Below are 15,830 nucleotides of genomic sequence, written 5' to 3'. Positions count from 1 at the left end.
AAGGCTGAGTCCTACTTCTCCGACAAATTAGGCGAACAATAAGATTGTCACAATTAATTGCCGAGAGTGTGAAATTTGTTTGAGCTCTAGATGTGGCTTATCCAATTCACAGGCCAACAAATTGGGCAAACGGCAAGACGGAAAAATCGCCATCCATTCGAAAGTGGGGAGGTCAAACTCTGACTCCAAAAAAACCCTTTACTATTTGTACAATTTCACGTCATCAGTATATGTGGCTTCTCTTCCACTCTCATTTTCATAGTCGGGACTGGGGGATGGATGATGAGCAACAAAAGCATTGCCTAAAATATTCATTCTAAACGTCATATTTTTTGTTCCTCTTATCGTTGTGCATGCACTGCAGAATTACTACTGCACAAAGGCGAAAGCCTTCAAGGTCATGTTATTCAACCTCGCCATTTAAGGTTTTGTTACCTTTGAATTGGTGCATTTGACATTTTCGAGATAGTTCTAAATTAGATGGTGGATTCCACGAGAGGGCGAATACTCACAATAATGCAGTGTAATACTACAACTGCATGCTGAACTATTCCTTTTGGGCAGGCTAGTAGGCAGGCTCCGCCTTTGTACAATCCTTTGGTCGTATAGCCTATAAGACAAGTCAATCGCCTCCCCAGCCCTTCTATAAGTTGGCAGTACCTATTCTGCTCTAGTAATATGACTCCACCCCTCCACGCTAAAGTATCTGGCACATACATGAACATCATAAGTAGTAATATATGCATATTTTTATTCAGGAATTGAAGTATAAGGTACAAATCATGTAAACCACTATTGGCAACCCCTCCTAGCTCCTGTAATTACTTCTTCAGTGGGCCCCTCCTCAAACACTGTCGAAAGGAAACTCTGTGGAAGGGAGGTAGTGTCATCATTTGAAAGCCGCATACTTACCTACTTCTCCAGTTAGACTTTGGATGTAGTAGCTGAGGAAGTCATAGATAAAGATATATTGTATCTAAAAGCGAAAAAACAATGGATAAATGATTACCGCAACCATACACTTCCCTTCTCAGTAGAGCAGTAGCCAATCAGTTGTTCCTAGTGTTGGGCAGACAAAATAATGTCAAGTGTTTCGAAGGAATGAGCATGCAAAGTGATCAAAATTGTCTTGTACAGCGATAGGGTGTCATCCAATGGGATTGCATCTCCATGGAACAGGATGCACAGTTATGCTACCATGTGAACTGGAGACAAATCTGCCTCCATGTCTGTCAACAAACAACTTAAATAGGTCACCTCTATAAATAGCTCCTTGAATTTAATCCACAGATTACCAATTGGGGCAACTAATGTACAAATCTGTATGAAGACAGACGCAGCTTGACTGAATGCGTTGAAGACACAGGTAGGCAGCCAACTCACATCCTGTTGAACCGACTTCAACCGTTGTGATCGTAGCCAAAGGACAGTTTGAAAGATGTCCACCATTGAGGTGCTCTTGTCAAGTGTGGCACGGTTGTGCAGCAGAATGGCCTTTCCCGATTCCGTTAGATTTGCGTAGATGGATTCCTGCCACGGCACACCATTGTCCTCGGTCTTCGTGTTGCTCGAAACCCTCCTCTTCCCCAACTCCACTAACCCTTCGATGTACCGAGCGAGCATGTCGATTGCAATGAATGTGCCCGTTCTTCCAACACCGGCGCTAAAACAGTCACATCAGTGTGTTCCGTGGGCATTAGGCACTCCATCGTACAAACAAGCAAATGAAAGTAACTGTTTGTTGGTAATGGAAGAATAGAAATTGGAAGAGGAGATACCTGCAGTGAACGAGGACAGAGCCAACGGATTGCCTATTCATAGCCTTGAGGTCATCCCAGTATTTCTTCAGGAAAATGCAAAAGTCGTCCTTTCTGGGCACCTTAAAATCATCCCAACTTGTCATCAGAAGTTGAATCACCCGTCTGGGAATGGTATTTTCGACAGCCTAAAACACACCAACACACACACACAGCTATTTATTGTCCAGATAGAGCTCCACTGAATGGACATAATTGTGTGCGCATATAACCGTGTGCATGGAAGGTTCTTCTTCGGTTGGTCTGGTGCAGGTGCTGACGCAATTGGAGGTGACCAGTGGGTGGAGGTGTGGTGTGAAGGCAGAAAACTGCAATCGTGTGTAGTGGTGCAAATCATTTTAGTCCGCCCTCCACACTCACCTTATTGTGGATCACGAGAACGCGACGGATGTAGCAGAAGCCGGTCTCAGTGCTCTGCAGAGTGACGGCGAAGTTGCCGTACGTGGCGGAGCATAACTCGCTGTTTAGGCCATCACCCTCACCATCACCATCCCTATTGTCATGCTTGCGTGGCCAGTAAGGCCAACACTTTTCTTTCTCCCTTTCGTGCAATCTGCAAAGCAGACGCAGAATCACGGACAGGTGTGAGGGGGTCATGAGAAAGAACTTGTCCGAGTAACAACATCTTAAAGGAGGAGTGGAATGGTAGGCACTCACCTAGTCAGCATGACAATAACTCGCACATTGGAATCCCAAATGGCCTGCCAGAAGAGTGCCACGGAGCAGCGTTTGGGGGCCTGCGCCGCCACGTAGACGTTGGGACAGGACCTGCACTCAGGCTTGGCAGTCGCGCAGTTGATGCGCAACAACGGTGGAGTGGAGGGTATGAGACTAGCATTGACGTAGTTTGACAATGCGTTGAGGGCGAGAGGTGTGGCCTTGGGGTCACTTTCGTCCACTGTACAGAGATCAGCCAGCGCATACTTCTTTGTCAGCTTTAGGCGGTTGTGGTCGACTGGAAATTGGGGTGAAAAGCATTCATGCCCATCTGATGCACTGCTCCTGCATACACTGATGGTACGAAACAACAACGTGGAGCAGTGCCGGTTGATTGAAGAGTGATTGGGAGAATGATATGTGCTTCAACTGTCGACGATGGTGGGTGGGTGTAATCAGTGTCAGCAGTGTCTGCAAAATGTCTGTTCGTCCCACCTCTGTTATTAGTCATTCAGCTCTTCTGGGGTGGAATAATGCCATGGGGTGGTGCATGTGAGAGGACAAGCCTTCTCAGTGGTAAATGATGCAGTGATGCGATTTTTGCACATAACTTGTGGAGTAGGAATTTCTTTTTACCGATTGGCTTGTCTGTGATGCTTCCGAGGCAGTTGGGATGGAATTTACTTCGAGCGCACTCGCCTCCAGTCTAGCGCATCCACTAAGCGGAATTCAGAGTTGAACAGTAGGTGGTGCGAGACAACCAATCACACTCGTTAGCCTATCTCCACTAAGTGGTATCCTTTTCATCTACTTGTCAGTTAACCAAGAATCCAAAAACTGCGGTTAGTTAATGTAACCTAAATGGAAATAGTGATGAAGAGGTTGGTAGTGGTTTGAGCCTACTGCTATTTATCCATACGCGTGCATGGCACCCATTCTACAGAGTTTTCACTACTCTTCCATCGCCAATGTTGTAGATGCATGCTATCACTGAATGTTACCGACACCGTCCAAATGACCAGCTAACTGACGCACTGTTGCTATGCTTTACATTGCAGACATGTAAACAATCACATGCATCTTACAAGGTCCCTAAAGCTGCGCTACCGAGAGTTATTGCAGCAAGCTGTAGTGGAATCTCTTGGACCTTTTTGCTCACCTGGTATCAGTTGTGCTTGTCACTCTGTTGACTAACACGCAGCATATTCATTACTGTAAAACCGGTGGAGTGAACCAAATTCTACTTAGCTTTCAGAATTTCATTTACTCTTCTTCAAAATTCCCTCACAATTAACATTGGTTGATGAGAAATGTGAGCAGACGAAGGTGGTAGAAGTAATTCTTTTTTTGGCTTCTCTGGTTGGCCTCTATTTAGAGAGCACGAGCAACCCAATTTCCCACAACCTTTTGGTTTCCAGAGCTTACCTGGACACTATGTGCAAATAAAAGTGGAAGCAGTCTCATGGTAAGCAAACTACTTTTTCCCCAAATTTGCCTCCATTCCACATGAACGACCATCCACTACATTGCTGATTTCGTCTGCACTCTTGAAAAAATATCACTTACTGAACTAACTCATCGCACCTATTGATGGAAAGGACACTGTCACTATTTTCAGCTGTCAGACACATGACGAGCAAAAGGCAACTCACAGGGCAGAACGTTTTTGTAACGATTCCTCAACTGGTTTTCAGGGTGAGCACCAACCTCCATTGTAAGGCCTTTCTCGTCCTGCTGTATAGCGGCGTTGCACTGCAGTGTCTAAAAGAATGCATCCACCTTCGTTGTTACACCCTGTCTTCAGTCGTCATGTCAATCTTGCCTTTCACTGTTACACCTAATTGGTATCAAGTTTCACTAACATGCATTTTGAGCAATGCTGATAGATTGAAGTGGTGCTAGTGCCACCATTTCTATAAATCCTTAAACGCAGCAATTGCGACCATTTTATAGTTGTGAGGGAGAAGGAAATGCCAAAATTACTTTGAATTCCTCACGCAATATCGCGTAGTCATTTGCGGCGTAGTTAGCGACAGTGTTCACAAAGTGCGACAGGTGGATTGGTGTTGGAGCCTTGCGGAGACGCCTAACACACACAAAGACCTTCGGTGAGTATTGGTTCAAACGAGATGTGGATGTGGAAGAGACAGTCGTTGTTTGCAAGCAATGCTCAGAAGGAAATTAGGAGACGTCAATGGATTCCAATGGTGGGAAAATGCAAAATTTAGCATGAATTTTCACGTAGCTTTATGCCAAATGGGAAAGTAAGTGAAGGAGTGACTGAGTTTACTTACGATCCAAACTTCTTTTGTATTATGTTCATGGAATCTGCTTCCAATGCATCTTCATCCTCATTAGCTACTTTCCTACAAAAGAATGCAAATAATATTACATCACAGATAGTGCACCTTTGTAGGGAGATTGCGAAAGTTTATTTTGGGTAAATGGTATGTTCTGAGGGACTTTGGTGGAGTTGGTTGCAATGACTTGCAGAAGCGCAACTTGGAAGTGCTTGCCTATGAAGCTAGGAAATAGTTCGTGTGACAGTCGGTAATAGAGTTGGTGGGTTGGTCAGTCGGTCGATTGGTCGTTTAGTTTATCTGTCGATCAGTGAGTTAGTCGGTCAGACGGTCATTTATTTGATCAGTCAGTCGGTCAGTGAGTCCGTTTTTCCGTTTTTGATTCTGTTGGTCGGTCGATCTGTTGGTCAGTCAGTTAGTCGGTCATCTAATATGGTCACATTCATGCATTGTGCTCTTTACTGCCTTCCTTGGTATCCAACACCCATATCGTTGAAATGTCAGTTGGTATTGATGCTTTACGAAGACTGCGGCGAATGTATTCCTGGATTTTGTTGTACGGGCCTTGGCGAAGGCGGCAAGGGTGGCAAGGCCGGCGAAGGCGCAGTAACGGAAATACGCATGTGAAGTGAATGGTGTAAAGGGTTTGCTTCTGGTCATCAATCCCCCACGATATATGCGGCGTGTGACACTGGTGATTAAGGTGACTGGAGATAGAAGTGTCAGGAGGCATTATTCTGCTGTTTCAATTAACTGACATTTGATATAGGGCAGCTGTCTTGCTATGACGATGTCCTCTTCAAATACAGAGGCATGTGGCAGTGACAGATGACCTCTGAGATACTCACATGTACTGATCCTGCCTTATGATCTTCGCCCTTCGCTTCCTTATAATTACGATCGCTATCAGGATAGTGACCAAGACAATGGCCAGTATTCCTGTTATCAGTCCGGCTCGGAACCTGCCCTTGGAGAGAATGACTGAAAGACACAAAAAACACAGAGTTTGAGCTTTCTGTGTGTATCATTCCTTCAAAATTGTTCTCATTGCTACTATTGCCCTCATAACTCACACAACCATTGTCAATAAATGTTATCACAAGCATTATCAAAGGTGAAGGAAATGCTTAATACTACTGTGAAGTGCGGCATGTTCGTATACGTCATGAAGGTGTCGGTAGTGGTGGAATGTAGAAGTAGAGGAAGAAGAGGTCGATTGCAACCTCCTACTCCCACTCCTGCTCCTCCTGCCGCGCCTTTTGCATTACCTTGAGCGTTGGTCTGCCAAAACTGTACCATTATCTGGTGGATTGAGCCCATCTTCACCGCGTGTACTCTCACCATTCCCGTCAACGTGTCATTTGCCTCTCCCAAGCTCTCAAATCCGAGCACAAGACGCATCGTCGTCTTGTAGAGTTTTGAGTTTACTTGCTCAGCATTTTGCAACAGCTGTGTGGAGTCCTCTATGCATTGTGATGCTATGCGGCGCAACTGTTGTGCAACCTCAGGCAAAGCATTCCTCTACAAGGAAGAAGTGATTTGAAGTAGGTAAAAGTGGGAACGGGGTACTGAATGTGATTTGGATGGTGTACTAAGATGACTGCCAACTGTTCGTAGTGTTGATATCGCATGTTATACGAACTAGACTTGGATGAATGACAGTACTCATTCGCAAACAAAGACAAAGCTGCTCACGTCTCGGAGACCTCATGATAATATGCAGACGTTGCTGGGTAACCACAATGACGGCAGCGTCGGCAATCGCACCCGAACGACAATGATCCTATCCACGCTCTGTGTGGAAACTTTGGATACGTACATTGGTGTAGAGTTAAGTAGTGATTAAAAAGGGAAAGGGGGAGGAGATGCAAATCTCACCAAACCATAACCGGGAAAGCAGTCTTCACAAGGAACCCAAATGAGGCGACAGTTGTTGGCAGCAGATTGCGTTAATTGGAGAATGTATCCGAGAATGCTACCCGCACTGGTGGCATCGACGGTCCAATCGACAATAATGCAGATGGAAGCGTTGTCCCCACTGCGGGAAATGCTATTTTCAACCGCCCGAAGCTCGTGGTGTTCGCTGTACTCTGCCTGCGGCAATAGACAAGCAGAGCTGCTCTCTTCCTTTTCTTCCCTTTCAACAATATAGGCTGTCACCGTCACGTTGTGAGTTTTCACTTCACTTTTTGCTGTAAATGGATATTTACGGAAGGGAATATTTTTGTGCTCTTTATGAAAGCCATTGGATGAGTAATTGTCATGCATGTATTTACGTGGCAACACTTTTGGAATAGCTTCCTGTTGATGTGGTTAATCTGTGATCCTCAAATATGTATATAAATTATTTCATCCGAATGCACTTGACGATGTCCTAATCCAACTTACGTGTTAGCAAAAGCGTGCGTCATACTGAAAGACAAGGAGTAGAATGGACCATGAAATGGCAATACAAAGTTGCCAAGTCTGCACTAAAGCATGTGCGTTGCATATGGGCATTGTTGAGGATTTGATCTTGAATGCACCGATCTTACGATTGCACTATTTGTCTGGGATATTTGTCGAGTTGATGACGAAAAAATTTGCGTTGCATCGCAAATGGTAGCACACATATTCCAATTCGGTTTTAATTAGGTGATGAAGCACAGCCAACAGAAGCTGGTGGAAGCATAGAATGTACTCAGTAGTCTCTTCCCATCATTTGAACCCGAAGGCAGGCGGCAGGTGGTACCCCAGTAACTTACAGAGGGCTGTAGCAATGGTCAGTGGTTCGGACCAGGCCGAAGCAAACGTCACATTGTTGCAATTTGGAGTCAAGCCAGGTGGCTGCACTCTTGCTTTGAAATTATACACGAATCCTTCCTTCAGCGTCGGTAAGTTACTGCCTTCAAGGAGAAAGGAGCAACGTGTTAGGTACTCACACAAATGGATGTCTGCAAAAATGAGACTGGACATGGAGGAATAAGAAGTGGGATTGGGTACCCAAGGAGCGGCAATGTTGCCTCCATGAATAGTGTCACCATGACAAATTGGGAGCAAGTGCATTGCATTACCGGTTGGAAATGCGGCTACCACTTTGCAGTGCTGGAAATTGGGCCAAATGCCCCATTGGAGAGCGTACTCGTAGACACAGGACGAATGTTTGGGCGTAAAGGATACACCGAAATAGGGGGCGGTGTTGGAGAGGTAGGTGAATGGCGCCGTATCAGCTATGTCTAAAGCAAAGCGCAGGCATCAGTGCTTCGCGGTGGCTCATCACTCACTCTGCTCTGTGCTTATTGCACCTCGATAAGTACGTGACAACTTCAAGATTGCATTGAACTCGGTTGTATCTCCTCGTCCTACTATTTGAGGGCTATTCCCACCACATTGCCCTTGCCATGACCTCTACTTTCCAATCACGTTCCTCCTGAACAGGGCTAACTGTGTTTTTACTTATTTAAAAGCAGTAGTATTCACAGTCGGCATATAATCCTGACTAGAATACTCCTTGAGAATAACATTGAGGTTGTCCAAATTGTTACCCAAACGTGTGTCAGTCTCCTGGGCTCAACCTTACCTGGATAGCCGATTTCAGAGGAGAGAGCGTGTGGATACTCACGCCTGCCTCCCAAGCTGTCAAATCGCAGGCGGAAATGGTAAGTCCTGCAAAACTCGAAGTTATGCGTCAAATGAGCCCTGTCAAATGGGTGTTCCAGTTTGACATCTCGTCTTGTTTCATTTATTTCCACTACGAGATCCGTGGGTACACTGCAAGTCCTTTTCAATTGGAGCTGCCATGTCACACTCACATCGCTGCCATTTCGCCTTATCTTCACATACGCTATTCTACAGGGAGCTAGATAGAAGTGGGAAATGGAGGCCTTTAGTAGTGGTATTGCATTCAGCGAATGTGGAATATCTGTCAAGTAAATGAAACACTTGTCAACACGAAGTCAAAAGATATCGTGTGTCTGGAACTAAGGCGAGTGTTCCATGTGCTGACTGAATAGTGGTTCATAGGACTGGTGGCTGCGTTGGCTGTGATGGAAGCTGTGGTGGTGTTAGTGTTGATGGAATGGAAACAGCAATGCTTGAGATCATCACTCCCGTTCACAGCAAAGGGCGTCTTGAAACGTTTACGCATGGTTGAAACCTGGTTCTAGGTAGTCACTTACCCGCCATTTTGGTTTTAACCGTCTTTTCCAGAACTGCTCCAATGCGTCCATCCAGTAAGTACGGAATGACCGCGATGTTGTAATCCGTGTTCTGTGCTAAGTTTGTAATATTCACCCTATCCATGCCATCGGTGATTGGATGGACTTGTGGGCGATGAAGACTTTGCACTGCGCTTCGAAGGAAGGGCGGCAGTAGCGTTGTATCAGTATTCTGAAGCGGCATCATGTATGCCAGAAATAGCTTCACCTACCTCGACGAATACCTGGCCTACCTCTGCATCGTAGTGGGAGGTAACTAGGATAAGGAATTTAGGGAAGGAGCCGACTGACTCCCTTGGATTCTTCCACTCCACGCTAATCCAAGACGTTCCCTGCGCAGAGTCTGCGTCTGTTACGCAACCAATTGGGGCTAAAAATGGCAAATAAAGTTTTGCTTGATAAAACGAATTTGAGTGTCACGAAATTGGACTACCTATTCTACTGCTGTGTTCGGATGACATTTGGAATTACTCTCTATCTACTACACTCCGAACCATCGAGAAGCCAACACTGCTGTCATGTTTGATATGCTAGTCTGACTGCAGGATAAGCTTAATTCATAACGAAGCATTCCATAGGGTAACTAGGGACATACCAACAGCACTGCAGACAGGAAGATTGCACAATTGCATGCGTTTGTGGAGAGGAGCACATCCGCTTTCACCATTGATGGCCTCAGACAGAGGTTCACAATAGCCCTCACACACTTCACCATCACTGGTCCGCCTCGCAAACTCTCTATTGTACGTACCGATAGCACCACCATTTGTGTTGCTCCAGTCACCACCCGGCCATATGCACCAACTTTTGCAAGCTAGAGAAGTGGTGAATGAATGGTGAGTGGAAGCCTGTCTTTCCTGCCACCTCCTTGTAAAGTGAAGGTTTACGCAGTATAGGAAGAAGTCGGAAAGGGAATGGCGAAGTAAGCCTGTTCCTCACAACGAGTCTGCGGCACTACTTTTATTCTGCATCAGCAAGTACTAATGAGGATGTCCAAATCGTGAGCTCACCGTCCTTTCGTGGTTCCGAGGTAGTAGTGGCTAGTTGAACCTCCTCACCCGTAAGCAAATCGCCAGGGTACGCATACAAGGAGACTTGCAGATTTGCACGGTTTGTTGTTTGAATGCGTGCGTTGAAGTGAGCACTGTCGCCGAAGTTACTCAGACGCCAGACAGAACGATTTTGGTAGAGACTGTAGGAACTGACGACCTCATAATGGAGTGGATGCAATTTGCATTGTCTGGTGTCCGTAGTCTGACATATACGGGTAATGAAAGCCAGAGGATTTGACACCGTGGCATTGAGATGGATCACATTGATAAAGACTAGGTTCGAGGAGAGGGCAATGGCCTTGATTTGAGGCTGGAATTTGGCTATTAATTGGGAAGGGAGGAGATTCGCAAGTGGGTGAACTGTGACACGTCAGTTCTTTGATAAATATTGAAGCCATATTCCATTACTAAGTTGTAGTTATGTAGCACAAGTTGTCATTTGATTTGATATTGTTAACACTTTTCTTGCTTTCTCAACGTTCTCATCTTCGTGATCAACCTGAACTGTGGGTTGGCAATCGAAATGTATTTAGTGCCTACTGAAACACTCCATTCAGAGGGAGAACAAATTAGTAGTTGGCTTTGTAATGAAAGGTACGAACTCATTTTCTGTTTCACAATTCAAATTTGCCGTTTTTTGATGCACGTCAGGTAGGAAGGTGGTGGGTTATCGTGGGCCTTCCTCCTCATTGGCCCACCGCCAATTAACAATTACTTACTAAAGCAGTAATGAAAGTGTCACGCAAAAATTATGGTGATTGATGGCAATAAATGTCACTCCGCAGTTATGTTTTATTTACTAAATAAAAATTAATGCCTGAAATTAACTGCACCATCCCTGTTTAACCCTCAGGTGAATAATGATTTGGGGTGGTAAGTTGATTGGCTAGTTCTGGGAGGCAGCCTGTGAAACTCACCCAGTTAGAATGCATTGTCTTGTTAGACAAAAAGATCGCATTTTACTTCGTTCTTTCTTGAAAATGTGTTTAAAATCCATTGTCTTACAAATAACAGCTTTTCAAATGCAGATGGAAACCGGATACTTACGGCGTTCAGGTGGAATTCGGACTACCTTTTGAAGGAGGGGTTCCGAGTAACTCGAATCCATTTTTAGTCGGTAAATCGCACCCGGAGTCAGAGAAATTTTGACTTGTTGTCTAGTGCTGTGGAAGGATTTTCTACACAATATCTCTGCAGCTCCATTGTTGAAAGTGGGTGACTGAAATGAAACACAAGCACCTCAGTCTAGTTTGTTGATTGCACTTGATTCACTGCCATCCATAAGATAATGCAACCAACTCTAGCGCCAAAAATAGATAAGAAATAGCAAAAATGGGCTCACACTGTGATTGCAATGAATCGGGTAAGCCCCGATCTCAGAAATCGTGAGATCGTATGCTCTGGGATAGGAGATCCACATCGAACCCTCTCCTGCCTCCACTGATACACGTGAATCTGAAAAGAATATTGTGATGGATTGTGAATGTAACTGCCTTTCTGTGCTCCCCAACTTGGCAATTAACAACCACCACCTACCATATGAAGCTGTTTTTATCTGTATATCTGTACTTTGAGAAAGAATGTTCGAATGTGGATGGAAGATTGGTGTGATGGCAAATTTGTAGAACGTATTGGCTTGGAGATCACCCACGGTGACAGCGAATATGCCAAGAGGTCCCTGCTCATCCACATCAGCGCCATTCCAGCCCTCAACCCAGGTTTGTCGCCTCGAGCCTGCGAAATCAGGCCAATACCCATCAAGCTGTCCATCCACTACTCTAGCCGTTCGACCACCACATCTGTGAGCCCATTCCAGACGCTCAGCCGATTTCCGTATATGTGCTCTTTCCATTTCCGTGGCCTTAAACAGAAGTTGAAACGCATAAGGTCACTGCTCTTGCCTGTGACGGTTGAAAGGCCGAGTATTTTACCATTGGCGAGTCAATGCGTTCTTACCCATGGCGCAGACAGGAGTACTTCCCTTTCCCAACAATTTTCATCTCTGCGGACAGAGATGACATAGCCAATTGGTGGCGTAGCAGGTCTTCTAATTTTCGGAGGTGGCCAGCTTAATTGGACCCACTTGGAATCTGTCCACTCAACATAAACATCCATGGCATAGGGAGGCGTATCTTGTGAAGTCGCTTGCAACGTTGTAAAGGCCTCGCAGTTCCAGTCATTCTGACATTCATGTGATGCCAAACAAAGGAGATAGGTTGTGGCTGGACTGAGTCTATCCAAGCAGAAACTTGTCTGCCTCGCACCTAGTTGCGCCTGCATTTGAGCCGTCCTAGATAACGATTGAAAAGCGTTGGTGAAGGGTGGCATAGTGGATGGAGAATTTGGGTAATGATGAGTGGCCAATGTCAGGATAGATACAGTAACCCACGTTAATACCTCCACATCAATTTGGTAGACTAATCACTGACGATGATTTGGCTCGTGTATCAAGCAAAGGCTGCTACGATGTTTGAAAGTTGAGAGTAGCACAATTCAAGCCACTTAAGTTGCATCTTTACAACACAGACTGCTGTTACATCTGCACACTTCTTCCTCGGATGTGTTCGGCAAAGCAGTGTTTGCTAATTTAGCGGATCTTTTCCAAGAAAGTCTTTTTTAAGTCTTTATTCTTTCTTATGGATGTCTGCAAAGCAGATCCTACCCTATTATCATGCCTCCTTGTACTCGGGATGGTCTCGGTACACTCTACCGGCTTTTATAGGTGCCAAATTTAAGTGGCTGATACAACTTGCCACCTCCGATTTAGTTAATCAAATTTTTCGGAGTAAAGTCAAATTATTATGAGCGGTCCAGTGGTTGTAACGAACTAATGGAAAGTAGAGGTCGGTAAGGTAAAAACTACACGTACCTATTAAACACAATGAAATTTAGTGGGACGTCACTAGCACTGGTTCGGAAGATTCGGCATCGTGTCGGCGATTCCGAATGAGCCTGCCAAGTAACAAATGGACATTGCTCCATTTTCAGCTTCGCCTTGTCAATTCGGATGCTCATTTTGGCGGTTCCATTGTAGAATTTCTTCTCAGCCACGCAGTCAACCTGCACCTGCCCTCCCCAGTAATCCCTAATGGATTGCATCTGAAAGAGATAAAATGCATCATTCTTGGTGCTCAGAATTGACCCCTGCTTCGACAATCTCACTTCACAGACCGCACTGCTAGATCGTTTAATGAAAGGAACAGCACTGGCTTTAAAAAGAAAATCACGTAGTTCGACTTTAAAGGTAGGAATGATGCCAAAGTGTGCTTATGGGTGGAGAGAATGCAATGGAGCACAATCGTTACCTGTACGCTATCAGCCCTGTTGAGAAGTTCAAAGATCCATTGTACATCACGTTTCCTCTGTTGTCCGATGGTGCTTGTGTGTTTCTTAAAGGACGGTTTAATACTGATGGCAACAGGATGGTCAGTAAATATCCATGAGTCGAAACACCTTTCTGCTTCGGCTAAATTGACAGAGCTCAATCCAGTTAGAAGGCATAGAAGGAACCTACAACCAAAATACACAACGGTGCCATTCATTGAAAATGGGATGTGAAGTTCCTACTTAGAATACCAGTATTGCCCTTAACCCTATCTCCTTCCTCCTTCTACACTGCGTCTAACATTGACAAGATGGACGAATTATCAAGTCACCTATGTACACGAGCATTGAGTTGGGAATATTTCTGAACGACTAATAAAGACATCAAGTTTGTACAATCTCAAACACTTCAAATTCTATGTAAATGCTACAACTGTGCCATTTCGAGTAAAGGCCAGTACCGCTGGACCGAAAGCAGGGCTCAAGATTTCCGTTTAGGAATGTCGCCATGGGAAGGACTTACAGGTGGAGCCGCATTTGCCGTATGTGTGTGGTGTGACTGCAGCGGTGGAAGGCGATGTCACTTTCACTAACACAACGATGCATGTGCATACATGTAGAGTTGGACCGAGTATTGGTGGGCCACGAATCAGTTGTGCAAATCTGATTCGACGGTGCGTATATGTGTGTGTGTATGTTACCAGGCTTGGATACACACCATTTACGGATCTGCTTTGTTGAACTTTTGTTTACAATTTGGGCGAGGGTTTGGAGGTTATGCGTCAACTGACGGTGTGTCTATGCTTCTTCGATCAGTGGTTCTTCCACGTATTTATCTTAACTGTAGGTATAATAACCCTAGGAGAAGGGTAATATTTCTCACAAAGTATATAAACTTAATAATGTGTCTGATTAATAAAGGGGTTGAGATGACATTGTTACTGCTGCCAGTATAGAGCAGAAAACATGACGCAATTTTATAAATACGTGTTATTATGCAATAAATGCTGCCGTATGAGATTGATTACTTACCCAACTCTTCTTTTCGATTACGCGGGTACCGAGGGCTCCATCTTTGTACTTCCGCTTGATCGCATGGCCTCCAGGTCATATCAGTGGCTCCTCAGCCCCTCCCTACGTCAGAGATACATATTCCCCCTAGTATTATGATTTCTTTCCTCTTCAGGCAAGACTCAGGGCTCTGCATTGGTAGCAGTGTAAGGCAAACTCTATCCTAGAGAACAACTGCCTTGATTTCTGTGACCGTAGTAATAGGTCCACCTTTGGCGCTCTAAAACCTCCTCCACTTCTCTTCTTGTTGAATGGACAGTGTACACCAGGTGGCAAGGAGGAATATACGCGAAGCATTATGCCCACAGAACCGGTTTAAATTCTGTTCCTCGGTGGATACACAAGATGATCTGTCCATTACGCTTCTCTTAACAGTGTTCCCAAAAGGGGAGGAAATCCAGAGGACAGTGAAGTTGCCAAAAGGGATCAGTGATGCTGAAGTCGAATATCTTCTCAGTTGCACATAAATTCGATGACTAGCCTTTTGGTAAGTTGGTGCTTTTCCTACAGCACCGACTACGTTACGATGACCTTCTCGGAAGGTTGATCAAGGGGAGCGCCAGACGTGACGCTCAAATGAAGAGAGCGTTTGTTTAAATGTACTTTTTGATTAGGAAAGCACTCAATGCTCCCCGATTGTATTCTTGCTGAGTAGCACAGCTTCTGATCCATGACAGTAGCCTCCCAGCCATTTTGCATATCTTTATTCATTTTCAGCTCTAGTATTATGCATTTTTTAGACTTTCACGACACAGTGACGCTAGTCAACTTTTTCCGGCAATAACTGGCTTGTAGTAAGTTGTCACTGCAACAGATGTCGTAGACATAAGATGTGAAGTCGAAACAGACTAACATCCGAGCAAAGACACCCTATATGTAGTTAAGGTCCGCAATTTGGGTTTTAAGGGAATATCAAAAAGCAGGTAGCAAAATGAATAATTATTTACTTGAACTGAACTTTTCGCCTCTAGTTCATCATGTTCATGTAATGTATCATCCCTCTTTTACCCAGAATTTGTTTAAAATATGACACTTTTTACTTCCTCACCTACCTCCCGGTTCTCACCTCTGTGTCCTCCGTCACAAATATGCGTCATATCTTAGAGGAACATTTGATGGCGGCAAAGAAACGGTCAGTAATAATTGGGCAATGAGCCAACGAAACACTTGAATTGCAGCAGTTAATCCTCCTTAGAGCTCCTGACAGCCAGTATGCAACATATACACATTAATTCCGCTAAATTATAAGTTAACTACCGAAAGCAGATGACACCGGACTCTATGGGTTGCGCAGTGGCACATCAAGCATTGGCTGCTACTGCTTTCTTTATGCCCTCTGATTGGTTGCAAAATCTACCCAATGGCTGAAGGCCAGAGGAAAAGGGCACTTAAGCCTGGAAGGAGAGATCACAG

The 15,830-nt window shown here is 44.8% G+C and overlaps 1 protein-coding gene across 1 annotated transcript; it reads right to left on the bottom strand. All coding sequences in view use genetic code 11, as the record gives it.

The window, feature by feature from the left end:
• Window positions 1-201: 201 nt before the first annotated feature.
• EGR_04847 (Receptor-type tyrosine-protein phosphatase alpha) lies at window positions 202-13,121 on the bottom strand (the record flags this gene model as incomplete). The annotated part of the gene is made up of 22 exons (XM_024494096.1): window positions 202-302; window positions 913-976; window positions 1,384-1,663; window positions 1,779-1,945; window positions 2,178-2,370; window positions 2,475-2,772; window positions 4,127-4,235; window positions 4,458-4,560; window positions 4,769-4,840; window positions 5,623-5,755; window positions 6,043-6,295; window positions 6,653-6,966; window positions 7,519-7,858; window positions 8,334-8,419; window positions 8,932-9,142; window positions 9,183-9,340; window positions 9,566-9,784; window positions 9,981-10,332; window positions 11,365-11,477; window positions 11,559-11,883; window positions 11,979-12,312; window positions 12,892-13,121. The coding sequence occupies 22 exons, from the start codon at window positions 13,119-13,121 to the stop codon at window positions 202-204; spliced, it is 4,455 nt and encodes a 1,484-aa protein (XP_024351485.1).
• Between the last annotated feature and the right edge of the window lie 2,709 nt (window positions 13,122-15,830).

Source organism: Echinococcus granulosus, assembly GCF_000524195.1.
Source record: "Echinococcus granulosus chromosome Unknown EG_S00032, whole genome shotgun sequence".
NCBI lineage: Eukaryota > Metazoa > Platyhelminthes > Cestoda > Cyclophyllidea > Taeniidae > Echinococcus > Echinococcus granulosus.
Note: the sequence above shows the minus strand (reverse complement) of the source record. Positions and strands in the feature narration are given on the sequence as shown.